The 27,867-nt window shown below is 45.9% G+C and overlaps 1 protein-coding gene across 1 annotated transcript in view; it reads right to left on the reverse strand.

The window, feature by feature from the left end:
* SLIT3 (slit guidance ligand 3) overlaps positions 1-22,563 on the reverse strand; it is a 791,947-nt gene extending 769,384 nt beyond the window's left edge. Inside the window, exon 1 of the mRNA XM_006115755.5 lies at positions 21,702-22,563. Within this exon, the coding sequence (XP_006115817.1) occupies positions 21,702-21,886 (185 nt within the window). The 5' untranslated portion in view covers positions 21,887-22,563. The remainder of the gene's footprint in view (positions 1-21,701) is intronic.
* Between the last annotated feature and the right edge of the window lie 5,304 nt (positions 22,564-27,867).

Below are 27,867 nucleotides of genomic sequence, written 5' to 3' on the forward strand. Positions count from 1 at the left end.
CTTGCGTAAGAACTCTTTTGCGGAAGAGTTCTTGTGCAAAAACTCTTCCAGAAGAGAGTGTCTACATTGGCATGTTCTTTTGCTCAACAGCATCCATGCCAGTGTAGATGCTCTCTTGCGCAAGAAAGCTCTGATGGCCATTTTAACCATAGGGCTTTCTTGCGCAAGAAATGCATGTTGCCTGTCTACACTGGCCTCTTGCACAAGAACAGTTGCGCAAGAGGGCTTATTCCTGAGCGGGAGCGTCAGAGTTCTTGCTCAAGAAGCCTTGATTTCATACATTAGAACGTCAGCGTACTTGCGCAAGAACATGCCCAGTGTAGACATGCAGCAAGTTTTTGCACAAGAGTGGCCACTTTTGCGCAAGATCGCACCAGTGTAGACACAGCCCATGTGCTCTGAAATACTACAGACTTTTTGGTGGGGACAATGCCATGCCAGGAAACGCAAATGGAGTTTGTCTAAATCTCACCCCTCTGATTCAGTTTGGGAGCCATGCCCTATGTCCAAGCATGCAGTTGAAGGATACTGTGTCATTGGTAACCATTTTGTTTGTACCTATTCCTCCCTTGTCCATTAATATCACTAATTTCAAACTATTTTTTTTAAATGGTGTCCATCACCCAACTAACAGCGGAAACAAAAAACAAAGGTAGTGGAATGTAGGGAGGTTGGACTTAATTTGAGTAACTAGACACTGAGCGTGAGGTGGTGGGGCAGCCCGGAGGCCTCATTCTTTGGAACAAAGCATTAGGGAGGTAAATAAGTGATCAGGCTGGAAGCAGAATGTTTGTGCTAAGTAAGCTAAGCAAACAGGGCAGCAAGCTGAAAGACAAAATGTCTGAGCCAGCTAAGATAAGAGGGAGAACACCAACAAAACCATTAACTATAAACAAAATAACAACAAGCCAAAAGCAATTAAAAATATAAAAATAAAAGAGTAGGTCAAACATAAACAGACCATGAACAGTGCATGTGCTACCAGAATTGGTTCCTACAATGTAATCAAGCAAAACCATTTCAAAATTTGTAATGTGTTCCCAATAAAATGTGCAAATGTGTATAGAAAGGAGAAGACTTTGTGTGTGACTTTGGAGCTGTGATGTACCCTGCTCTTAATCTCCCCCAATTTTGAATCTAATCAACTCTTTTGTTGTTGTTGTTGACAACATAAAAATGCCAATGTAACAACATGTAAAATCAGATTGAGTAGGAATTCAATATGATCTTAATGAATTGTAGAACTGAGCTGAATTAAACACGATGAAATTTAATGATGTACAAAGTACTTCACTAGAAAGGAAAAACAAATCAAATGTATGGCTACAAACTGGGGAATAATTGACTAGGGCGTAGAACAGGAGAACTTCTCGGATGCGGCCCCCAGCTTGCCTGGATCCAGCCCCTGCGGCTCAGGGATCCCCCCTGCATTGGGGAACCCATGTTGGAGCTCCAGCACCACTGCCACTGACCCACTGCGCTGGAGCATACAAAATTTACTAGCCTGGGCCCTCCTAGGCTTTGGTGCGCAAGGGGAATGTGAGGAGTGTCTTCTCACTTCTCACTTATGTGCAGCCCCCGACTGATTTTTTTGTGGGTCAGTGGCCCCAGACCCAAAAAAGTTTCCCCGCCCTGGCGGAGCACACTAAGTCAGCAATGGGATACAGTTGGGAAAAAGGCTTATACCATTCTGGCGTGTATTAACAGGACTGCCAATGGAAGGAATGACCTTGCTCTACTCAGCACTGGTGAGCAACGTTCCCTCTAATCTTTTCCATCCATGTGCAGACTTTTTCCATCTCTGTGCAGAATACATTTTGCTGTGTTCATTGAGGCATGTGCAAATGTGCACTTCCAGTAGAAACAAAAACCTAGCTGTGGGTGCTCTGCCAATCAGTAGGGCGGCATTTGAATCTCTCCTGAGTGTCTCCACAAGAGCACAGCTTCCAAGGAGCACTGCTGGTGAGGCCTGAGCAGGACTCTTGTGTCGAATACTGGGCTCCACCCTTCAGGACAGATGTGAACTGCAGAAAGCCTGCAGAGGCCTGGAGAAGAGCAGCAAGAAATAGAAGGGTATGAGGAAAGGCTGAAAAAACTAGGCAAATTTAGTCTTGAGAAAAGAAGACTGAAGAGGGACCTGGTTACCATCTTCAATAAGAAATGAGGAGAACTATGATCAGTAGTTCTCCATGAGCACCAAAGGTAGGACAAATAGCAATGAGTTTAATCTGCAGCTGTGAAGATTCAAGTAGGATATTAGGAAAAGCTTTCTAACCGTAAGGGTAGTTAAGCGCTTGAATGCGCTTCCAAGGGAGGTTGTGTAATCCTTATCATTGGAGGTTTTTAAGAACACGTGGGACAAACACCTGCCAGGTTTACTTGGTTCTGTCTCAGCACAAAGGGCTGGACTTGACTTTTCAAGGTCCCTTCCAGCCCTGCATTTCTAGTATTCTATTTTCTTGGTGCAAAGTAAGACTCATTTTGCAGATTAGCTTGACCTCAAGCTTTCAGACCAAACCACAAAGAATATTTAGAAACATCTGAAGAGCAAGTTAGATAGACATCTATCAGGGATGGTCTAGGCCGTACTGGGTCCTGCCATGAAGGCAGGGAACTGGACTCGATGACCTCTTGAGGTCCCTACCAATTTTAGTGTTCTATGATTATGCGATAGCAGAAACAGCTTCATCTGGAGAATCTCAGATGCACATGTTATTTAAAGTAAAAAATAGCGATTGCAGTAATTTCTGCCATTTTAGCTTAGGAACCATTTTCTTTCATGTGAGAAACTTGTCTAGAACTCTACAGTGGTGTCTACAAGAGCATTGCTTATTTTTTGGCTCCATTTAGAACTTCATGCTATTTCTTTCCAGAAGTCAGAGTACTTTTTTAAAATTAAGCATTCCTACTTAATTTTCCTACAGCAATTGCATACTCTCTGTAGGCAACAGCAGCCCCCCTTCTCTCTTCTACATCCAACATACACCAGCTGGTTCCATGGACGAGTAGGTGGTTACTACATCAATCCAGCATGTCTGGATTGAAGCCCAAACAACGGTACAGGCAGGAATGTGAGAGATTTGAGTACCTTTGCTCCAACAGGCAACATTTCCACTAGCTAACTGCTGCATCATTTTGGTAATCATATAGGTGCATTTCATAGCTTGTTTCACTTTTTATTTACAGATTTCATTATTAATTTCCCTAGTGACTAAAGCTCCGTCTACACTGTCAGGGTTTTGCAGAGGAGGAAATGCAAATGAAGCACCCATTAGCATTTCTCGTGCTCTCATTTGCATATTCTCTTCAGATCCTTTTTGCAGAAGAGGTTTTTGTGGAAAAAAACGCAGTGTAGACAGGGCCATTTTGTGCAAAAAAAAAAACCCAAAACCTGTTGCACAAGAATCCTTATTCCTAATTAGGAATTTGATGAGGAATAAGGGTTCCTAATGACGAATAAGGGTTCTTGCGCAAAAGGGCTTTTTTGCGCAAAATGGCCCTAATTGCATTTTTTTTCCGCAAAAAAATCTTCCACAAAAAGGATCGGAAGAGAATATGCAAATGAGAGTGCAAGAAATGCTAATGAATGCTTCATTTGTATTTCCTCTTCCACAAAAATGATGCAGTGTAGATGTAGCCTAAGTGAATTCACGTATACTAACTCATATTGTGTTAATTTCAATGAAAGATACTTTCATAGTGAATAAATAGGGTACGTTGCAGTAAAGATTCAATGTTCTAAAATAATCCCGTCTCCACTCACCAAAGCATATATGTCATTTAAAAGTAAGGTTAATTTCTACTCACAATGAATAAGAATGGCTTATCCTTCCCAATCCATGTAACTCAAGGATTTGTTAGAATATGTTCAACATTAATGTGAGGTTAACTGTGTTTGCAAGCACAATAATGGGAATAGGGGTCTGTGCCTACCTCCCCGCAGCTTAAATATGTTGATGCATGGAACAATTTAGTGACATCAAGCATGGGATTAACATAGGAAGTTTTCTCCAAGCAGCAGAATTTTAAACAGGGTCTTGAGGAACCTCAGAGAGGCTCTTGGAACATAAAGGAGAATTGGCAAGTTGAAGAGCCAGCAAGAAAGGATGGGACAGAACTCAAAAGATAGGAGGGGGAGCATAGCAGAGCAGGCAGTGGAGGAGTGCTGTACAGCCTTGAGAATGTGAACTTTGAAATTAACGCATCAGGAAATGAGCCACCTATGCTTTCTGTGAAGTTCATGCCTGAATGGGAGAGCAAGGCTTTCTTTGACGGACTGTAAAGCCATTTAATGTATCTTGACATGTTGGAACATTGCATGATTATGCAGAGCATTTCTTTAGCTGCTGCCTTAAGATTTAGCAAAAGCCGTACTGCTGTGTTCCATGTTTGCAGCTGAGCCTTCAAAGCAAAAGTATTAACCATTTGGTGCCCAAGTATAATTCAGTTAAAAAACCAGGATCCAGTTCTGAACTATGCACTAACAAAAAAGGTTCATACAGATGACTAATAACATTTCACCAGCTGTAGTCATGGAGCCTGTCCCATATTGCTTTTTTAATATGAAACCATCATCCATAAATGAAGATGCTTTCAGACAGCACCAGGACAGAGCTGGGGCATTCTCTGGCTCATGCATTGGCTTAGAACTCTTCCTAGAAGGCTTGTGGCCATCCTTAGAAGAGTGCAACCTTCAACTACCTAATAAGCAAGTAGCTATAAAACAACTATCATGAGTAGTGAAGAGTTTTAATAAGACAGTTGAAATGATAAAAAATTCTCTACTGACTTCAGCAAAGAGGATTACTTTCCAGTTATTCATCAGAGTGGTATGGACTCTCCATGAATCCTAATGTCTCATGTAGCTTCTTCCCTTGAACTCCTTCTGCCCTCCTTTTTTGGTTTGGCTGCGTGGTAGAAAGATGCTGAGCTGACCTATTTTACAGCACACTTCCTTATGGATTAAGTCCATTTTAAATTCCACCATGCAACAGAAGTTATTGTAAACAAGATTGGTTTCCCACATGCTACTTAAATTGCACTTCAGATTTGGCATGGCATGTGATCGTAACCGTTCTTGCTTATGAAACTGTTTTGCATTGAGCCCCTGATTTACATTTAGGAACTGCAGGGCAATCTTCATGGAAAGCAATAGTTCAGTTGTTTGTTTAATTTAAAAAGCAATGTCAATCACACCAAAACTTTGAATCGTCACCGCCCTTTTCATGGCATGCGAGAGCCCAAAGAGACATGCATTTTGCAAAGTTTCTAGCAATTCATAAGTTCACATAGGCAGCTATTCAAAAACTCATTGGAATAAATACAATCTAAATATAGTATAGCAATTTCTAGCTTGTGGCATGATGTAATTTAAAAACCACCATGTACTTAAACCCCTTGAAATCGAGGGGCCTTTCTCTGTTAAAATCTTTTGTGCTCTTATCCAAGGAACTTCCACCCACCTCCTTCTTACCTTCCCAATGGTCTTTGCTTCTTGGACTTCACCTCTCTGAACATTCATTTCCATTTATATAAACAGAACGGGGCTCTGATTTCTGTTGTGTGCTTCAAGAACTCTGACTCCTCTGCTGCCATGACTTGGTCCTGCCTTCTCCCCTCCATGTGGAATTGTCCTCTCTCCCCTCCCCTGGCATGTACCACAGATATCTCCTATAAAGTGTATTCTGTTTTAGTGTTGCTTCACTCATCAGCGTACAATTATCTTATGTAAATAACATGGCTGCCCCAGTTTTTCAGGGTCTGCTTCCCATTTCAAACACTTACTACGCCACCATCTGTAATTCGCAATGACCACATCTCAGGAGCACTAGATGGAATCTGAACACTTGTCTTCTACATCACCCTGAACATTGTTTATCACAGCTAACCAACCCATTTTTTGGCAGGCTGGATACTTTACATGGCTGACTGATAGGTTTGCCAGGTATTTAGGTTGGTGTTTTTTTTAACCGGAACACCCAATCTAAACAGAATCCTAGAGGTTCCAATCAGCACTGCAGGGGCTGAGCCTCAGGGAAGGAGCAAGGGATTGGACAAGGGTGTTTGGTTTTGTGCTCTTAGAATAATCCTACTAACTGACCAGGGCACTGCTATTGAATAGGCACCTTGGCTAGTTTTTAAGAGAAGAAAACTAACTTCAAAAGACATTTCATCCAGATATTTCACACGGATTCAAAGCAAAACATCTCCCTCCCCCCTCACCCCCCGAACTGAACAATAAATTTAACTGTAAGAACAAAGTAATAATTCACAAAAAGTTCCTAAAGCAAAATCACCAGTATATGATATACAATGCAAAACTTGCATTGGGCATGTCAGATACAGACATGAAAACACAAAGACCCCTTCAAAATGAAGTTCTCATACTTAATATTGTCCTGTGTATTTTCCAGGCCTCACATACAATTTGTGTCATTAAGAAGGATTTCTCAAAAATATACTTGCAACAATTTTTCTTTCAAGCCTGATGCTTTGTGACAACATCTCTTCTTTTATCCCAGCCTTACTTGCAGTCATCATATAATAGAAATGTCCTGAAACTAGCACAGTGGGCCTAGCTAGTCACTTGTCCTTTGGAGGAAGCGAAGCAGTTTCTATTTATCACGTATATTCATAATATGTACACTCAGTAATTTAAATTGATTCTGTTTTGTCTTACCTGGGTGACTATATGTTCTAGAAAGACACTGTGAGTAGGGTGTCAGAGTAGTATCATCTATGCAATTTCAGGCTTCAAAGGCAACAGGGGAAGTTAGTTTTGAGCTAAGCACAAAAACACTAGTTACTTAATTTTTGAAACATCTCCCACCTCTTCCTTAACTTTTGAGACTATGCACCACCACCAAGCACACCAAAGAGTCAACAGTGGCAGCCATGTTGTGATTTCAATCTCACGTTTTTCCCATGTGTAAGCGGGGGAATGGTCCCGCTATTGTGGGGAACTTTCCTGGCTTCTATAGCATCCCGGTGAAATGGACCAGCGAAAGGATCTGAGTCCCCGCTCCCACTTCCTTTACCCCACGGCCTCCCTGATCCTGAGGGCTCCTCCTCCACTCTCCTGAGTACCAGAGCCCTTGAAACCCCAACAAGGCTGGGCCCAGGTTTCCTGGGACTTAATCCCTGACCTTGCAGTCACTAGGGGCAGGAGTTAGGGTGTCCCCACTCCGAGGTGCTCTCTTCACACTGCAGGCCTTCTTGGCCCAGTGATCACTTCATAAGGTTCAAAGCAAATACAATTTATTAAACATCAACTGATTAAAGAGAAAAGAATAAGAAAAAATGAGAATGGTTAAATGAGAACACACAGCCCTGCTCTCTAGCACAGGGACATCAAAACAGCAGCCTGCAGAGTGTAAGGACAGTCCACAGTCTCTTCCTTAGAGGCCCCTTAGAGGCCTTGGATGTGCTGCGGGGGAGGAGAGGGAGGGGGGGCTGCAGGCTGGACACGCTTGCTCTGGCAGTGACCACACAGCCTCAAGCTCTAAGTGGCCAGACCCCTCTCCCAGTCCAGAGCCTCTCCCCACACTTTGCAGTTCCCCGCTGCTCACCACATCCAGCTGCAGGCTGTGCTGTGTGGCCAGTCTCTAGCTTCTTGCATTGCTTTTCTGTTCCTTTTGGCTCTCTGAGCACTGCCAGTCTGCTGCTCAACACAGGGTCTGCGCTCCTTGAGCTGTGTGTATCTGGCTCAGCTGCTGCAAAAACTGCCCCTCAGCACACAGCTTGCACTGCTTGGGCTGTCTCTCAGCTCCCTGTTTTTGCAGGACTTCTTCTGCACACAGCTTGCACTCCTTGGGCTGTCTCTCAACTCTCTGTTTGCTCAGAGAGAGCCAGAATAATCCCAGCTCAAGGGGAGGATGGGGCCTGGCCTCTCCCCTTCCTCACTGGCCTGTCCAACCTGTCAATCAGGCTGAGCTGGAGTGTTGGCTGCTTTCCATTGTCTCTGGGGTCTGTCAGTCTCATGAACCCTTCCCCTTCTGAAACTGGGAGCTGGCAAACCAAAAAAACTCCCATAGAGTTTTAGTAAGGGGTAACAGTCCCCTTACACATGTAAGCCCTCAAATCCATTGAGCAGCCAAGCAACAGTTTATCATTAACAACCTGGTCTCAAAAAACTGGAGGTTTTCTCAGCATGAATCCAGTTGTTTGCAACTAGCTACTTAAATGTAATCTACCACTAACTGCCATATGTTTTGTACACTAATTAATATGCATTCAGTTTTACTGAAGGGAGAGCTAAGTCAGTAACTTTAGGGAGCATATAAGAGTAAATGTGTGATTAAAAATTATTGCTATATCCATTCTTGAAATAAGGACAGGGCACAGGACAACCTGTTAACGGAATATACAAATACAGTGATATATCACCTCAAGATCAGGTTTACTAATAATTTCTTACCAGCCATGGCAATAGAGTGGAAGAAGCAGGAAGAAGGAGGCTGTGGTCAGGCAAAAGCCATGCACCTCTGCTATTTACCATCCTGTGGAAGTGATCATCTATGACTTCACTTTTATCCTGCTTTAACTAGCTACTTGTTCTGGTTTCATTAAAGTGCTTTGCTTCTGATGCAAGTTTATATGAACGTCCATCCCCGAAACTAGCTGACTCACATCTTTCTCCCTAGAGTAACTAATGAATCTCCAAGTCATCCAGTCTCAAGGAGTACAGTTCTAAACCAGATCCTGAAAACTAAAGCTTGCAGTGCAGTGACTTTGTGGACATAAAAAGACAAGTGTCTCACATTTATTAAAAATAAATACCCCTGAAGACCCTTACAGGCCCCTAATAGCCCTACCAACCCATTTTATCTCCCCCTCTTGCCTCTCTTCCAGCTGTGTCATGTGCTGGGAGGAGGATGGGACAAAGAAAGATGCTTATTATCTTCTCTGGTTCAATTGGAAGCAGATAGGGCCATCTGTATTGTCTATGGCCAGCCTGCTTCCAAGCCAGCATCTTCATGAGCTGTCAGCTCTTCAGATCCATGCACATAGATTCAAGATGCCATCTTCAATGTCTTTTTCATCTTCAAGTAGCAATGGTCTGAGGGCTGATGCTATTTCCTCTATAACGGGAGATGAATAAAGCTTCCTTCTCTCCCTCAAGTACAACAGGCTGAGTAAGAGAAGAAAACCAGTGGGCAGAATTGCCGGCAAGCAACGCCACGAGGGATTTAAAATGGCTGCTGTAAGTACGCCCCATCTAGTCCCCTCAGACAAAAAGGTCTGTAAAGAAAACTCAAGTACCCCATCCAGCTGATGATCACAAATAAGAGAAACTGAGGTTATTTCTTCATTTAAACTAGGCTATTTGTGAGGCACTTCAGTCCTGAGCTTCATAGGTCTGGTGCTATAACATTTTCAATGGTTTTGGGGTGAGGAGGGATTTCCCCTTTGACTTATTTCAGCACTCAGACAGCATTCTAGAACCATCCCTTTTAACAGCCAAGAAGTTGTCTACGAGCTGAGGCATTACCAGAATGGAAATATATCTGAGGAAGATGCAAAGAGGTGCATAACTTAGAGTGCAACAGCTCAAATCACTGAGAAATAGGATTTTTTTTTTTAAGATTAGGCAACACATCGTCCATGCAGAATTACAGAGAGGAAGTCAAGAAGGAGAAACAAAAAAAATCACCCTTTTTCAGATGGGCTTTAAGAGCTTGGAATTAATTGTCCAGGTTTGTCAAAACAGTTCAGAATTAAATATTTTCAAAGCACAAGGACTTACGTCTTCACATGAACTTTAAATGCTAAATGAAAGTTCAGTGTTGTCTTCAGCCAAAGCTAAAAAACTAGAACTAGAGAGAGCATCCCGGTTTCCAGAAATGTAGTTAGAAAGTTACAGCAGCATTGGCGGGGGAAAGCGTTGGATAACAGTACAGCTGTGGTCAGAAGGGGAGCCTGATGTATTTAAGTTGCATACAAGTGTTTTGTTTTCCTTTTTTGCAGGCCTATGCATATATCCAGTGAGTCCAGGGAAAAGCTAAGATCTTAAGCAGTGGCTTCCTCTCCTCATCTTGATGAGAGAAGCTGGATTCCTCTTAAATCTGCTGCTCATGAGAAATGGCTGCCATTAGGCCTGGGCCAGCCCAGCTGCTGTTCATTTCCAGGGACCAGGTGCAAAAGCGGGCAGCCAAAGGAAATGAGGCACATTGGGTAACTGGAACTACGTAAAGGGACCTGGAACTTTGGGTCACTTGAGCTAGCGGCTCCTAGGAGGCATCAAATACTGACTCAAGTTCCGGAACAAGCTCCTAAGCCAAACTAAGACTGAAGAGTTAAGCCCCTGTTTACTAGCTTTTGTTACATGTTTGTGTGTGTCCCCATTTCCCTGCCATTATCTGGGAACCTGAGGGTAGGGTTGCCAGATGTCTCCCAAAAAAATACCGAACACGCAGGTTAAAAATTTGTCAAGCAAAAAAAACCCCACTGCCATAAACATACATGCTATGTATACTACTTAACTTTATTATAAACAGTCTTCATCCTACACCATTTCAATGTAAAGAGGCTTAGAAATAATTGTGAAAATGTGCATGCTATTTTCATTGTTGTCTATTCCTCTAAAGCTAAGGCTACAGAAGAATTTAAAAGAACTCCTTTTTATCCTGCAGCTGAAATGATTGTAGAGAACTCCCAACGCTGATCGTGCCCCACCTCCCAGCCACTCCCCTCACCCCCACTAGGCTTCTGACGTGCCCAGAATGGCTATCGCAGCCCCGCTTGCCAGCTGGGACGCCCAGGCTGGGAGGCGGGGCCACGATCAGAGCTGAGAGCCTGTGATTGCACAGAAACCTGGCAGGGGCGAGGGGAGTGGCTGGGAGTTCCAGCCACTCCCCCTCGCTCCCACCAGGCTTCTGCGCAATCACAGGCTCCTAGCGCCATTCGTGGCCCCGCCTTCCAGCTGCTCCCCCCGCCCACACCTGGCTTCCGTCTGGTGCGCAGCCGGAAAAATCAGAAAATTCTGGACATTGCACGTGTCCGGTATTTTCTGTTTTTTTTTACTGGACAGAGAGCGCAAATACCGGCCTGTCTGGTAGAATACCGGACACCTGGTAACCCGACCTGAGGGCCGGAGGCTATGACGACACAGCCCCACAGCTTGGATTACAGAGGCGTGAACTCGGGCATATACAAGTAAGGGGTTCTCTGACTTCCATGTGGCTATGCTGGAGTTCCAACTAAAAGCATTTAGTTCACATTAAACCAGTCCTGTTTAAGGAGGACAACATTAACATAAACTAGGTACCTTTTAGATCACACCTATAATCATAGAATCATAGACCTGGAAGGGACCTCAAGAGGTCATCGAGTTCAGTCCCCTGCCCTCACGGCAGGACCAAACACTGTCTAGATAAGGGCTACTCAACTTTGGAATCCCCGGGAGCCCCAATGTTACAGCACGTGCTGAAGGCCGCATCTTAAGTGCGGTTGCATATACATGCAAATATATATGCAAATATATGCAAATAGCTTTTCACACTGATGGGCATGAATACAAAGCATTTCCCATAATGCCCCAGTGCTCTTGGCATCTCCTCCCTGGGACTAGAAATGCCAACACCGTGTACCCATTTGTTCCAGCCTGTCCGCTTGCGTCTTTCAATGCTCACCCCACCTCGCCGTTGTGGAGCGTGTTTCCAGTGGAGGTCATGTTCAAAGGATACCACCTGTAGGCCACGTGTTGAGCCCCTTATAAATTCAAACCACGCCATGGTCTGCAAACAAATGGGCCATGAGCCGCATGTTGAGTAGTCCTGGTCTAGATTATCCCTGACAGGTATCTGTCTACCTGTTCTTAAATATCTCCAGGGATGGAGATTCCACAACCCCCTAGGCAATATATTCCAGTGTTTAACCACCCTGACAGGAAATTTTTCCTAATGCCCAACCTAAACCTCCCTTGCTGTAATTTAAGCCCATTGCTTCTTGTCCTATCATCAGAAGCTAAGGAGAACAATTTTTCTCCCTCCTCCCTGTAACATCCTTTTAAGTACTTGAAAAACTGCGATCATATCCTCTCTTAGTCTTCTATTTTCTAAACTAAACAAGCCCAATTCTTTCCATCTTCACTCGTAGGTCATGTTTTCTAGACTTTGAATCATTTTTGTTGCTCTTCTCTCGACCTTTTCCAATTTCTCCACATATTTCTTGAAATATGGTGCCCCAAACTGACACGATACTCCAACTGAGGCCTAATCAGCGCAATGTAGAGCGGAAGAATGACTTCTCGTGTCTTGCTCACAACATTCCTGTTAATGTCCACACAGGGGAGTTAAAACACTGCATACTAATACTTGCTGGAGTCACACCCGCATAGTCCCCAAGACAAACTTTGCCATACAGACAAACTTAGAACATTTTCATTATCCAAAAGGGCCATCCGAGGAATGCTAATCACATCAGATATCAGCATCAATACCATGATCAAGGCTTGAAAATTATGATAGATTAAATAGCTATATTACGTGATATTCCAGTAGAATTAGTGACTATAGCCACATGATGCTCAATTTAATCCATAGTGATTAATGTTATTACAGAAAATACCAAACTACTGAATAATGACTGGATCCTTATTTAAATTACTAAAATGCTAGCTAAGCTTTTCCTGCTTTGTACATTGTCCTGTTACTATAGATATTTTCATATGGATAATGGTGATAATGCAGTTATTTTTTAAACCAGTCAATTAGGAAAGGGTTTTTTTGTCAGTGCCATCAGTCTGAATAGGTCTAGAGGGGCTTCAGCAGGTAACTTCAGCCCACTTTAAAGGGGCACTGTGACTTTGTTACTGAGGCATGCAATTCTATCTTGCATGACTTAGGTGGTCCAAAATAGCATCCGCTACACAGTATGATCTTGCAAGCACTGCACATGCAAGGTCACACTATGCAAGGATGCCATTTTGCTCTAAAATGCACATTCAGGAGCTGGACAGAATTGCCCTAAAGGCTGGATCTGGCCTGTGAGCCAACAGCTGGACCACATTTTTGAATCTTAGGGCTTGCAATACATGCCTTGCTAATATACAAGAGCAAGCCAGTGGCGAACTCAGATTCAGCCTCCTTTAGTCAAGCCAATGATTAAAAACAAAAAACAAACAAACAAACAAAGCAGCGCGCACACCATCAAAATTAGTAGAGATGCCCAAGCGAAAAAAAGACAAAGTAGCTTTCTTCTGAAAGAGAGCATCTTTGCCTTTTGTGCTGTACTTCCTTCAGCAGCATCTTTGGGATGAGCTTCAGTTTAAAAAAGACTAAAGGGGCTTTAAAGCTAGATGGGGTCAAAGAAATAAAAACAATACAAGCCCACAAATAACAGCCACACTTTATCATTGTCTTTTTCTAAGTTATCTTTTCACCCATCCTCCTATAACCTACAGATATCAGGCTACCTCTGATCTGCTGTTGGCATAAGGAATAGGGGTGTGAAAGGTTAATTCGTTAACCGATGATACTTACCGGTTCTGGTTAACTGATGGGGATGGGAGCAGCTCCCCACTTACTGTGGGCAGGGGGCTGTTCCACCCTCCTTCCGGGGGGCACGCTGCAGACAGGGGCTGTTCTGGCATCTGGAGCCTGGACACCGTGAAGGCAGGGGATGCTTCAACGGAGCAGCCTCTGTCCCTGGGGAGCCCAGGTGCCCCACAGGCAGAGACTGCTCCACTGGGGCTGGAGCACCCTCCCACCCACCCACTCCCCTTTTAATTGGTTAACTGGTTACAGCTTATAGCTTCAGCATCTGACGAGAGAGTGCAAGAGTTGTGCACATTGCTAGACCCCATAACTCAACGGTGGGCAATCATTTTTCCCTGTGGACCACTTCAAAAATTTTTGAATTAGCCTTGGGCCACCTAGGAAGGGGCGGGGCCTAAACAGGAAGGGACAGGGCTCCCCCACCCACAGACCATAATTAGTCTGAGGGTGCAGAAGCCCCTTTCTCCCCCCTTCCCACTAAGCATCTATGCCCTGGAAGAGGCTTGGCACAGTCCTCCACCCTCAGGCCAATCAGGATCTGGGGGCGGGGGAGTTCCCGAAGCCTCCTCCCACCTTGCGCTGAGCATGTGGCACTTTGAAGTCCCCGGGGTTACTCACTTGGCTGGGGCAGGGTGAAGGAAGCTTCACGCAGCTCCCCCGCCCCCATGCCCTGATTGGCCTGAGGGCAGGGGAGCGCACAAAGCCTCGTCCGCTCTCTCCCCCATCCTGCAAGCAGCGCGCGGTGCTTCAAAATGCCACATACTCCTGGCAGGGCGGGAGGAGGCTTCCTGCGCTCCCCCACCCCCAGCCAATTAAGGCTGGGGGGGGGGCACCTGAAGCCTTCTCCACTTTGCCCCCGCCCTGCGAGAAGCATGCGGTGCTTGGAAGTGCCGCGCGCTGCTCACAGGGCAGGGGCAGAGTGTAGAAGGCTTCAGGCGCTCCCCTGCCCCCAGACCCTAACTGACCTGGGGGTGGAGGAGCAGCAGAACCTCCGCGGGCCAGATCCACCCACTTGGCGGGCCGGGTCTGGCCTGCGGACGCCCTTTTGCCCACCCCTGCCATAAATACTGATACTGTGGTTGCTACTCTCATTCTTATCCCTTTAGACCAGTGGTTCTTAACCTAGGGTGCACGCACCATCTGGGGGTGCGAGATGCCCTATTTGGGGGTGCGAGACATGCCAGATTTTTAGGATAGATCTTAGGTTTAAAGAACTGACCTACTTCTACAATTTTTAATAAGGGGTGCGAGAACATATTTTGAGAACCAAAGGGGTGCAGGCTGCAGTAAGGTTAAGAACCACTGCTTAAGACAATAAGAAACTATAATAGAGTGAGACCATGATCCGGCAAACATGCATGCAGCAAACATGCAAATGTGTTCCTATATACACATGAGAAGTCCACATTAGGAAGGCAAAGACGAGGGAGTAAAATCAAGCTTCTCTGCTAAGATTATTTTCTGATCAGGGCTTTACATAACCAAGTCTTCTAAACACAAACTATTTCTGTCGCTAGGGTTGCCAGATGGTCTCGCAAAAAATACCGGACACCATCGGTACTGGGAGCCTGTGATTGCGCAGAAGCCTGGCTGGCGCGGACTCCTAGCTTCTACCCCCGCCCCCGGCAGGGTTCTGTGGAATCACAGGCTCCCAGTGCCGATGGCGGCCCCGCCTTCCAGCCTGGGAGTCCCAGCTGATGGGCGGGCCCGCGGTCACTGCTCTGGGTGCTTCAAAAGCCTAGCCAGGGCAGGGGGAGTGGCTGGGACTTCCAGCAATTTCCCGGGCAAGCTTCTGTGCAATCACACGATCATGGCCCTGCCTTCCAGCTGCTCCCCCCGTCCACGCCAGGCTTCCGTCTGGTGCGGTAATGCAGAAGTATTAGAGAAAGGAGCCTGGAGAAAGTGATGTGACAAACAAAGCTGAGTAAGCTGAAAAGCATTACAAGCCAGTGGGACCTCAGCAGCTCCATTCGCTCAGGCCAAGAACACCACAATAATATATGTGTACAACAGAAACCCCAGACCACATGAAAAAATTCCATCATGTGCTGATGACTAAACTTCCAAAGTGCTCCTAAATATCGACAGCCTTGAATTGCTACTCAAGTGTAGCAGAGTGAGCAGCCTTGCTACAGAGAGCAGGGAAAAAAACCTTTGCTCTAACAATCCAGAACAATAAAACAAAAAATTAACAAACAAAACGGCTTCCTACTTAACATGAGAAGGAGGAGACATTGACTGTTGGGGAACCAGATGTGCTCAAATGGAGCTCGATGTAAAAATTTTGGCTTTTTCTCAATCTTAAGTATCTTTGATTTGGAGTTTACGGGTATTACATGGTCCAATGAGACCAGTAGTGGCTGTGACACAGTCCACCAGTCAATTCACACATGCCTCAGTTACGGTGAACAGATATCATGCCATTATCAGGACCTCCCAAGATTAGGGGCTTTGTCTTATATATACAACAATATTTCCCCTCTCGAAAAAGTGCCCCAATCTTTCATGCTTGCATCTCGTCACCCTAACTTCAGTCTCCCCAATTGTAAAAATGGGCTGACTAACTTAAATGCTTTGAAATCAAAGATTTATAAGCATTAAAGTCTACCAAACTTCTTTATAGATCTACATTTCTAATTAAAGTAAGTTTAACACTGTAATTGTTTGACATGGTCTGTCCTGAATAGCTTCAGCTCCACCAGCCCACCGCCCCTTAAGTCTTAGAGCCTCCCGCCACCAGACCCTACCCCTATTTCCAGAGTGCCACTGCACCCAACCCCACCAATGCCTCTATAGTCCCACTATTAGCCCCAGCTCCATAGCTCCCCAGTGCCAGCCCCCACATTACTAGCCCTGGCCCTAGTGCCCCACAGTGTCAGCTCTACCCCCCCACCCACCAATGTGACCCCTCACACCTCTCTTCCCCGCAGCTCTGGCTCTGGCTACACGGCCCCAGCTGGGACCACCAAAGCAGCCACCAGCCACCTGCTGCTCATCTGCTGTGGGGCGGGGCAGCCACCTGCCATGTGGCCCCACCCCAGAGCAGATGTGCAGCCACTGCGTTGCTCTGCTAAGGAGGTAGGCAGGCCGCAGATGCTTGGTGCACGTCATGCAGGCACACACAGGGAACACTGCTGTGCTCCCCAGCAGAGCCCAGCTGGAGGCATGGCCTGGCAATATGCCACGGACTGGCAGTCAGGGGTTTACGGCCTGATGCCAGTCCGTGCACCAGCAGTTGAGAACAGTTGGCTCAGAGGAAACCAAAGAGATACAACAGTGGACTCTCTCTTCACCAGCTACAAAAGGAAAGCATGAGTTACGCTGTAACTAGATTACAAGCAATTTCCAAAACCAAAATTAGAAGACAAGTCAGTTCCCTACACAAATGCATGTCAAGAGTCAATTGTTTAGGTTATTGTCATATGATGATTTTGTGAACCTTGTATAAAAGGTAAATTAACGAACCAGCAAAGAAGCTAAAGACATTTTCCAATAAGGAAATAATTACATATGAGTACTAGCATGTCACAAAACATATTGACTGTGGGAATGATTTTATCTGTACAACTGAAGGTTTTAACTATAGAACTAGCTCCCTCTTTATGACATGGGACAGCCAGTCAATGTTCCACTGAAAAAAAAAGAGAATATGAAATTGTGTATGGAAATGACGGTAGAAACTGATTACAGCATACCAGCTCAGTTAGTTAACCAAATATAGTCCTATAGAAAATTTTGGTAAAGTAAGATACATCCAAAAAGCTGACTGCGAAGTACATCCTGACATGTGCTATGTAATTTCTAAATAACTAATGTTTGCTTAGTTCACTGGAGCTATAATAATCCTTCATTGGAGCCATATATATCACTATTTACTGTTTTCGGTACAGTGACTGCTCTCTACAGAAGTTGACCATAGTGCTTAGCTAGTTGCTAAAGGCTGTTATATTTTTTTAAACCCGTAATTTTCTCCATTATTTAGGGTGCTTGTAAAGTGATTACATTCCGTTTTCAAGATTTTGTTATGCCATCTGCAAAGACTAAATGTTTGTTTAAATAAGTTTACCAGCATGTAGTGATGTGAAAAAATAAAGTAAGAAGTTAAGCCAGGCTTTGCCTATGCTACTGGTATACACGTTCATGTAAAAAATTTCTTTAAGAAGCATCAGTTTTTTAAAAAGTCCAAAATCCATATTTTAGAGCCCATTTCTAAATATTCAAAATATTCATTTTGTTGAATATTCTTGTCTGAGGTTTTGGGTAAAAGGAGAATTACATTTTTAGGTTCCTTTTATAGTACAAAAGGCAAACTCAACATCTATTTACTTTGTGCTTCATGGCAAATATTTTTGTTTCAAATGTCATTCATTCCCTCTGCATTTAGCCATATCTTTGCTGTATGGATCCATTACACTGAAATCTCTGTTGTGTTTGTTTAATTTTGCATGTAACGCTGCTAGCATAAATTAAATTTACACTAGACTTTTAAGGGAAGAAGGCTAACATAAAATGTGCTAACTATGTAAAATGCAAGCATGCTTATACTCTGCATTTGATACTGCCATTTTTTACAATTGACAATGGAACATTAAATTGTAAAAAGTTTAGTCCAATTTTCCTCAGGATTATATCATCTTGGTGACCACTGGTTGCTCTGCAGATTGCGGCACTTGGAAAGAGTTACCACCACCACTTTTCTTTCCAAGAGAAGCAATTTCCAGACATTGAAAAAAAAGCATAAGTTTCACATTCATTATTAAAAAACTGTCAAAGCAGCGATTTTACAATACTAAAAAACTCTAGTGACTTTGCATTTCTCTAGATAGAAGTAGAATTGTGCTCATTACTTTTTAGCACAAAAGTAAAGAACCAATTTCTTCGGTGTAAAGCTTTTCTCCAGATCTCCGTAACATTACATTTTAAATTTATTCTCATTTGGTTTCATTTAAAAACAAAAATTAAGATAATATTTAGCCTGGTTGCAATAGACCAAACATTCTGGAAGGTTTGCACAACCAGAGTTTTAAAAGCTTGGTATTTTAAGTGATCTCGATACATCTATTGTCAATTTCAAATGAAAACAAGGCACAACTGACATCTTCAGCCTATATCTTACCTGGGTGCAGAAAGGAGAAAAACCTCTCTTTCTACAAAGTAAAGTACAATGGCATGCAAGTAGCCATAAAAAAAACTCACAAGAACATTTTCCAAGGTATCTTACAAACTGCAGCTATTTATTTTCTGACCTGGATGATAGCATTATCATTACACATCTAGTTAACCTTGTTTTATTATTAGTCAGTACATTAAGCAAAATAGTAGAATGTCTACAAATCAAGGCAGTGTATGTCATGCACAGAATTAACAGACGCAAGGGAGCACTCAGAACCAAGTGATGTAGTGCCTGTATCCAGTCACTCTATTCAAGTTTCACTTGTCATTTCTCAGGCAAACAGACCCTTTCGTGGGCACTGGAGTTTCACAGGAAAAGTTAAGATTGAGAGTCACTGTCTATGGTGGCTCCACAATATAGTGTAAAACTCCGATAATCCAGCCTCCAATTGTATGGCACTTCCGATAGTCTGGTATCAAAATGGCAAGAGCCTAGTGAGTGACCTTCGGCAAAAACCAAGTCACAAGGCAGCAGCGGCAGCAGCTGAACCGAGCAAAAAGGGTAAAAAAGGGTTAAAAAAACTGAAACATTACAGTATACTGTATACAGCACATACAATAAAAAGGGTTAAAAACACTTTATATACAGTATATACTGTATACAGTATATATATAACCAGTTTATAGGACCTCCTGATAGTCCAGCACATCCAATAATCCGGCACTACCCAGGTCCCAAAGGTTTTGGATTATCGGAAGTCTACTGTATTGAGATTCTAACAGCACATTTCAAGCCCTGAGCAATTATTGAATACATAGAATATTTATGACTAAGTTAACAGAAAACAGGCATTTAATAGGCAGAAAAATGAGAGAATGAGTTACAGAGCTGATGAATTCATAAGTAATAATCAGAATAGATGCATTAGCAAAAATATGAACTCTAATATATATCTAGACATTCCCCAAAACTTATTATAGTGCTGTCTGAACCGCTACATTCACAAGCTATCGGTTAATTCTACGCCTGAGTGAATACTGGCAAGTTAATAGCCTGCTATTTTAGGTTCTACACATTAATAACTTAAGAAGCTCTCCATTTATGCGTTGTAACAAAGATCATCCTCAGTACAGTTTTACAGCAATGAGATTCATTTTCCACAATATGGTTTTCAATAGTTTTATTTCCAAAGTAAGTTAGATTCTTCAAAGTTTTATCAACCTATTTTAAGGAAATCAGCTGAAAGACTAATGTGTTGTAAAAGACTAAAACTTTAGATTTTCATGATTTATCATGAATATTACAACTACTTAGTGTACACAGTTCCTTCTCCTATAATTCTACTATATTACACACTTGTTCATGCAGATAGAGTCATAGAATTTATGGCCAGGAGGGACCATTATAATTTAGCCCAACCTCTGGCGTAGCACAAGCCATTAATTTTTACCCAGTAATACCTGCACTAAGCCCATATCTTGTGACTGAGCTAGAACATATAGTTTAGAAAAGTCTAAGTCAAAGATGGATGTCGTAAGTGATTGTGAATTCACCATGCCCCTGGTAAGTTCTTACGAAGGTCAAATACCTTATTGTGAATATTTACACCTTATTTCTAGCCCAAATTTAACTCCTTTCTGCTTCTATCTCTTTAGTCTTGCATACAGAAAAGGAACACCTCACTACCACGTTTATGATTTGCCCATGGCATATGAATTTAGGGTAGTATATAGACCTAGCGTTACTGTTGTTGACTCTGTTCTGCTACCAGGTTGGCCTGTATTCTCTAAATTCCCAGGCTACTGTTAAACAGTGTGTCAAGTTCCAAACCAGAGTTTGTATGCAACAATGGATGTTAATCCTTTCCAAATTCATCTGCTCAGTTGGTGTTAAAATGGTCTTTGTGTGAAATTACAACGTACTGCTGGATTGCCAAGTATGGAAGATGGGAAGTTGTGTGGTTTGTAAGACACCCAAACTGCTATCATCAAAGGGCTGCTAATATTTCCATTATGAGTTGCCTTTTTGGAAGCATTAATGACCTTCATAACAATTCATCCTGGGTTGAAACTTAGCCTTTGAGTTTGTGCCCATGAAAACTTTTTTGCTTAGTTTAAGGTTCTGAGCTTTCTCTACATAAACTGACTCCCTTAGCAGTCAGTCCCTACTGGACTGTGTTATCTGCAGACTAGTTTCAAACCCTCAAAGTATATTTTGTATGGGACAGCTGAATTTTCAAATGTTAAAACTGCTTATCATTGGCCTCTCAATGTGGAGCTGCAATGACCTTTGGTCAAATCTTCAATCTGACACTTTTCCGTTTTACTTATTTTTGAATGTTTATTTGCCATATGCACTGGGGTAACCAGCATTCCATTCAAAGTTCATTTAAGACTGCCTCAGCTTTCTCATCCACACAGAAACTTTACCCTCCAGGTGGCAAATGAAGCATGCATTGATGGTGTATGGTCACACAGCAAGCACAGGCCCCCTCACTCCTGCTGCACTCCCCTATTACAGCTCCTGCTGTCTGCAATATCCCGCCATCCAGCAATATCTGGGATATAGCAGAAGGGAAGTTAAGGACTAAGTGACAGGCTTCCCTGCAGTATTGCCTTACTCTGTCAGTGGAAGACAGAAGCCAGAGATTGTTTTAAGGCAACCTATTGCTTTATTTCTGCCAGCGGGTGAGGTTTCCATGGGAATGCAGTCATCCTGCTGGGAAACAAAGCAAGAAGGAAGCAATACTAGGCTCTCCAGGTGAAAGCACCCAGATCAACTCCTGGCCTGTTTCCAGTGCTAACCCCTGCCAGTGCCCCAGCCGAGTTCTGAAGCCCTTGGCCAAGTCCTGCAACACCTAAGCCCGCGCGATGTTCAGCTGGGGCAGCTGCAGGAGACAAGATGCTGACACACCGGGTTGAGGGCAGCGCACCGGCCAGAGCGGCTGCCAGTCCCGAACCCTTCCTCCCCCCTCCCTGCTGCGTCCGTGCTCCGGGAGAGCAGCTCCGGGAGTCTGCGCCCAGGTGTCCCCGGGGGGCCCCTCACCCAGAGCGCTCCCGCAAGCCCCCGGGAAGCCTGCGCGCGCTACTTACAGCCGCTCCGCATTCCTGGGGATGCCCCGCGGCACCGTTTTCAGTCCCAGCCCGTGACAATCCACGTTGGAGGCAGAGCAGGTACATTTGCTGGGGCACCCCCCGACAGGCAGCCAAGCGCCGGAGCTCCAGACGCCCAGAAGCACTCCCAGCCACAGGGACGCGCCGCTCCCGACGGACACCATGGTCTCCTCTTCCCGTCACCCCGGGGCGCGAAGGGGCGCGCAGGCAGCCCGTCCTCAGAGAGGGAAAACTCCGCGGAGAGCGCGCCACTGGCAGCGCGGGGCTCTCAGCACCGCCCGCGAGAGCCCGCTCCTGCCATCCTCTGCGCCCGCCGCAGCGGCCAATCTTCCAGGGGCAGCTGGGGGCGCGCAGCGGTGCCTTTCGCCTTTCGGGCTCCCCGCGCGGTCTGGCAGTCCGGCCGGCAGGCGGGGAGCTCAGCAGCGCTGCAGCCGGAGGCGAGAAGAGCGGGGAGTGCAGGGAACCAGCCCACCGTCCATCAGGGGGTCCGGCAAGCAGCCCCCGCCCCGCTGCGCATCGCCCAACCTGGCAGGGCAGGTAACCGCTGGGGGAGGCGATCGCGGGGGTCTCAGCGCGCTCCCGCCGCAGGCGGCTCAGTCCCTGGCTCCTGCCCCTTCTCCGCGCCCATGCCAGGCCAGCACCGAGGGGGGCGGCGGATGCAGAGCCCCGGGATCAGCAGGCACCGGACGCGGCTCCCACGACGGCCGCCTTCCCATTCACTGCGCGCCCGGCGGCCAGGCAGGCACCCGAGCCATGGGGGCCACTCCTCCCCCTCCCAAAATATCAGCGCACGCTCCCATTGGCTGCCGAGCGCCTGACGTCGGCAAAGTTCTGAACTTTAGGCGGAGAGGGGCGGGGGGGGAGGCGAAGTTTCGCAGCCGGATTGGCCCCGGAGCGATGGCCCCTGTCCCGGGAGCGCTCTCCACGCCGGGGGGCGCAGGTAAGGGCTCCGCCTGCCCCGCAGCGCCGCGGCTCGGGGGCCCCGCGCGGGCGGCCGCCCCGCCTTGGGGTCCAGGCAGGAACGTGCCGCAGCGCCCCCCAAAGCGCCCGGCGACGCTGCCGCCCCCTGCCCAGCGCCCCCAGTGTCTCCCCCGCCAGGCACCTCGCCGCCTTTTGTTGCCTCCGGTTCTCACTCTCGTGCTTCCCTCTGGTGGCCAGAGGGGCGCACGGCGGAGCCGGGACGCCTGCAGAGCGCTCGGCTGCCCGCAGCCTCCGCGTACCCCCCAGGCCGGCAGCCGGGGTTAGCTCCAGCCCCCAGGCGGGCAGGGCACAGCGCCCCCCGCTGCTGTCTGCCTGCATCGCTCCTGGAGCTCCAGCTCGGGGTTCGCCCATAAACACGGGTTGTTAGCTCTGCCCCAGCTAGGTTAGGGGCTCCAGCAGGCCAAGCGGTAGCAAGCAGGGCAGCTGCTGCCCTAGGTCTCCCACAGCCCTACGTCTACACTGCCTGCCTATTTCGAAATAAGCTACTCCGGAATAAATACTCCAAAATAGCTTATTTCAAAATTGCACGTCTACACTACAGGGAAGCCTCAAAATTAATCTGAGGCAGGCTTCCCTAATGTGGAGGCTGGGTTTAGAGCCTCAGGAAACCCTGGGGAGTAATTATTTTGAATGGCCCTGGGGAGACGCTATTTTGAAATAGCAGCAAGGGAGTGTCCACATACCTGCTATTCCGAACTAGGCATTATTCCTCATGGAATCAGGTTTACAGAGTCAGAATAAGCCACCTGTTATTTCAAATTTATTTTGAAATAGCAAAACTGTTGTGTAGATGCTCGCATTGTTATTTTGGAATAACGGTCGTTAGTCCAAAATAATGCTGCTGGGTAGACATACCCTGTGGCTATGTCTACACTCACAGCTTCTTGCGCAAGTATGGCCATTCTTGCGCAAGAATCCTCAGAGCGTCCACACTGCCACCTGCTCTTGCGCAAGGAAATTTACAGTACGGCGTGCTAAGAGAGGGCTTCTTGCGGAAGAGCTATGCTCTTTTTTAACAGGTTTAAGCCCTCTTGCGCAAGAGGGCAGTGTGGATGCTCGGCAGGGATTTCTTGTGCAAGAAAGTCCTATGGCTAAAATGGCCATCAGAGCTTTCTTGTTCAAGAGAGCGTCCACACTGCCATGGGTGCTCTTGCACCAAAGCACAGCTCGCACATGGCAATGTGGACGTTTTCTTGCACAAGACTTCTTACACAAGAACCCTTGTGCAAGATGTTCTTGCGCAAGAAGCCACGGGTGTAGCCTGTTAGTCCCCGCAGAGGGGCTATAAGTAGATGTAATGCCACTATTGGTATGTCTAAAAAAGGAAATACATCACACTCAAGCAGAGGATATTGCCCTTGGGCCTGACTCCCTCAGGGGTTCTGGAGGAATAATAGAGGGAGTAAGAGGTGACACCAGGCAACTGGGACTTTGACCACAGCTCTAGGTGGCTCTGGACTCAGGCTTTGGCCCCCAGTGCTCCTGCCTTAGTTTCCACCCTGAGCCCCAGGGAAAAACACTGTAATGTATATAATGCTGATCACATCCCTACATTTTAAGGCCATTCATAAAGGATAAGGAAACTTTTCTTGTAAGTTTTAATAGGATAGCTGAACTAAAATTCAGCCACAAAGGAATGTACTCTTTTGGATCTAGTTGCACGCTATAGCTATACAATCAAGTCTCAAAGATTGGTATTTCCATTATGATACTGATAGCACCTAAAGGCACCCTTTATGCATCAGGGCCTCGTTGTGTGATGCATATCCCCTAATTTGTTCCTCACCAAAATTTGAGACCATTGTACAGTGCAAAATTGTACAATGATAACATATTCAATGCAGAGACTTCCTTAGTTTATGTGCCTTAAGATCTTTGAAAAGGCAAGTTAGTGCAACGTGCTAGGCGGCCTTTTCCATGTTTGCTCAGTGTGTCGCCTAATAGGGTCCTTGTGCATGGCTGGCGCTTAAGAACCAATGACTTTTTTAAGTTAACTGAAATTTATAATCATTGACTGTTCTGAACCATTAGCCTGTCAAATGTCATAGATTCATCATAGAAGATTAGGTTGAAAGAGACTTCAGGAGGTCATCTAGTCCAGTGATTGGCAACCTGCAGCCCATGAGCCACGTGCAGCCTTTTGGGGTTCTGTGCGCACCTTCTGCCCCCCCCCCCCGATTTCTTCCCCCATGACTCCCATGCTGGGGGTTGTGTGCTCATCTACTTCTCTCCCTCTCTCCCAGCACTTGGGAGTGCTGAGAATCAGCTGATTCGCACCATTTAAGCTCTGGGAGGGAGAAGGGGAGCAGGAGTGGGGCATGAAGCAGCTGATTCATGGCACTCAAGCAATGCTGAGAGGGAAGGGGTGAAGGGATGGGGTGCACTCAGGGGAGGAAGCAGGGAAGAGCCCGGGTAGGGATTTGAGAGAAGGGGTGGAGCAGGGGCAGGATCTAGAGGGTTGAGTAGAAATGAGAAGTGACACATTTAAAGCAAGGGCACGCATGAAGTGCATACTCCTTGCACATAACACTGGGAGAGCCAGGCAGTCCCTCTGCTTCTGTATGTTACTTTTGCCAGCAATTTAACTTGCCTCTAAGAGTGGATCACTTTGTATTGCAAAGGCATGAGAAAGGAGAATCCAGTGTAATGTATTTAATCTTATTCTTGGGGTCATTATTACTGCACAACCCTGATTTCAATCTTGTAGTTCACTGAGATGGAGAGCCACTCACGCAGCCCACTCACTATCTGTGGCTGGCCTATGGCTGATCTAGTTCAACCCCGCTCCTGCTCAAAGCAGGACCAAGTCCAAGCCCAGCTAAATCAGTTTTAAAGTTTTCCTTCCCAGCAATCATACAAAGCTAGATCATGAGGTTTTGGGGGTCTTTTTATTAAACAGTGAAAGCTGTTCTTCTCATCACTTGACTCAAAAGGTTGGGACTGTTGCAGGAACAGGGGCATATCCAATTAACGTGAGATGCACTTCAGAATAGTGATGTTAACTGCACTCCTTTACATCAGGGCTGTGTCTAGACTGGCCAGTTTTTCCGGAAAATCAGCTGCTTTTCCGGAAAAACTTGCCAGCTGTCTACACTGGCCGCTTGAATTTCCGCAAAAGCACTGACTTCCTACTGTAAGAAATCAGTGCTTTTTGCGGAAATAGTATGCTGCTCCCATTCGGGCAAAAGTCCCTTTTGTGCAAAAGGGCCAGTGTAGACAGCTGAGATTTGTTTTGCTCAAAAAAGCCCCGATCACGAAAATGGTGATCGAGGCTTTTTTGCTCAAAAGCGCGTCTAGATTGGCCACGGACACTTTGCCGCAAAAAGCGCTTTTGCGGAAAAGCGTCCGTGCCAACCTAGACGCTCTTTTTCCAAAAATGCTTTTAATGGAAAACTTTTCCGTTAAAAGCATTTCCGGAAAATCATGCCAGTCTAGACACAGCCCAGGTGTGCACTACCTGCCTTTTTATTTCTGTAGGTAGTTTTAGCTGTTTAAGGCCTGGATGTCTTAGGGCAGGAGTTTTCAACCTTTTTCTTTCGGAGCCTCCCTTCTCCCCACTCAGCATATTAGTGTTTAATCTGCTAATGTTATCGGTTAAACTCTACCTGGCTCCTGGAGAGGTGGCTTCCGCGTAGCGGTGCTGGCTGGGGCTAGTGTCTCCATTCCATGGGAGACTTTGATGTAGTATAAAGATCCATGTTTACCGGATAATTAATTAAATGGGATTTTACATCCCTAAACTGAGGTTAGCTACCCCACTCTCGTTAAGTCAGGTTTCAAGTAGCAGCAAAGACACAAAGAATTCAAGCTCAACCCCATGCTCCCCTCAACCTGTTAAACTAAGTTTTTATCCAAGTCAGCAAATGTGGGATTTGTTTGGAGTGTAGGCAGATCCGAAGGCTCTGTACTTGTGCAAACCTTTCCTGAGAAGGCGGGTGAGAGTGGGAGGGAAATGAGGTGTTTGCTGATCTGCCGGTTTTATGTGTGTTTTATAAATGGGTGACATGTATTGTCAGATGGTCTCCAGTTTGGGGAGCCTGGATGCATCTTAGACTTCTGCAAATAGATCATTGGCCCAAAGTGGCTATAATACCCTCCCCTTGTATAACTGCAGAAAGGGCAAGTGGATTCAGTTCATGCGTCTGAGGAATGTGAGTGATGCAAATGCCTATGCAGGTATGGGACTCAGGCCTCAACACCTGGGCTGGCTGTTTCGTGCCCCCATGAGCCTGCCCCAGTCACAGAAAGCTATCTCTGAGAGACCGTGTCCCGGCAGCTCTCCTCCCCCACTTCCTGGATCTGTACAGAAACATAAACAGGGGCGGGGTGGAGCTTGACGACCCTCAGCTGGCCCCCTCCACAACAGCCCCACAAGATTATTTTAACCCACGTCAACAACAGTAGATGGCAGCAGAGCAGCTCCTCCCACCCTTGGTTTCCTGCAGGGCCTAGAGCAGGACTAGTAACTGCCATTTGTCACCCGCCTGATCCTGACTTCCCACTGCTTTTCCATGGCCGCTTGCACTGCCAAAAGCTCAGCTGCAGCTATGTCAGCGACACTCCTCGGTATCTCTCCACCCATGCAAGCCAGGCCACTTGCTCAAGCGATAGCTCCCAGATGAACAACAGCTGGTTCAAATGCAACCCAGGCAGAGCTTCAGTAAAGGGAAAAGGGCTTGGAATAACAAGCCAGAATGCAGGTTCCCCCTCAGAAGTGAGAGCATAGAGAGCCTCTGTTTGTCCGAGTGGTGGGAGTTCTCCGGTTCCTGGTTGACTCATCGCTATGCTTGGGTGACCAGGCAGCACTGTCTCAGAACACCTTCTCCCCTCCAGTTCACTAGCAAACTTGGCCCAGATAGGGAGTTGGGTTCAGAGAAGCATCTCCCAAGTACTACCAGATGGGATTAATGCAGTCACTGCCTGTGGCACTGAATAGATAGGGCCAATACCATTGTGGCTGCCTTCCATCTTCAGGATTTAATCTGTTGTGAGCATAACTCCATATGCCACTTGCTCTACACCCTTGTAGGTTTCCAGTCTCCCTACAACAGCAGTGCATGGGCTTTGATCTTTATCTTGGAAGCTATTCATGGATCAAGCCCCATCTCCTGATTTTGGCTTAGGGCAGGCCAGATCTGGCCCACCAAGCCAGTGGATCTGGCCC

This window comes from Pelodiscus sinensis, chromosome 16 (assembly GCF_052426305.1).
Source record: "Pelodiscus sinensis isolate ZL-2025 chromosome 16, ASM5242630v1, whole genome shotgun sequence".
NCBI lineage: Eukaryota > Metazoa > Chordata > Testudines > Trionychidae > Pelodiscus > Pelodiscus sinensis.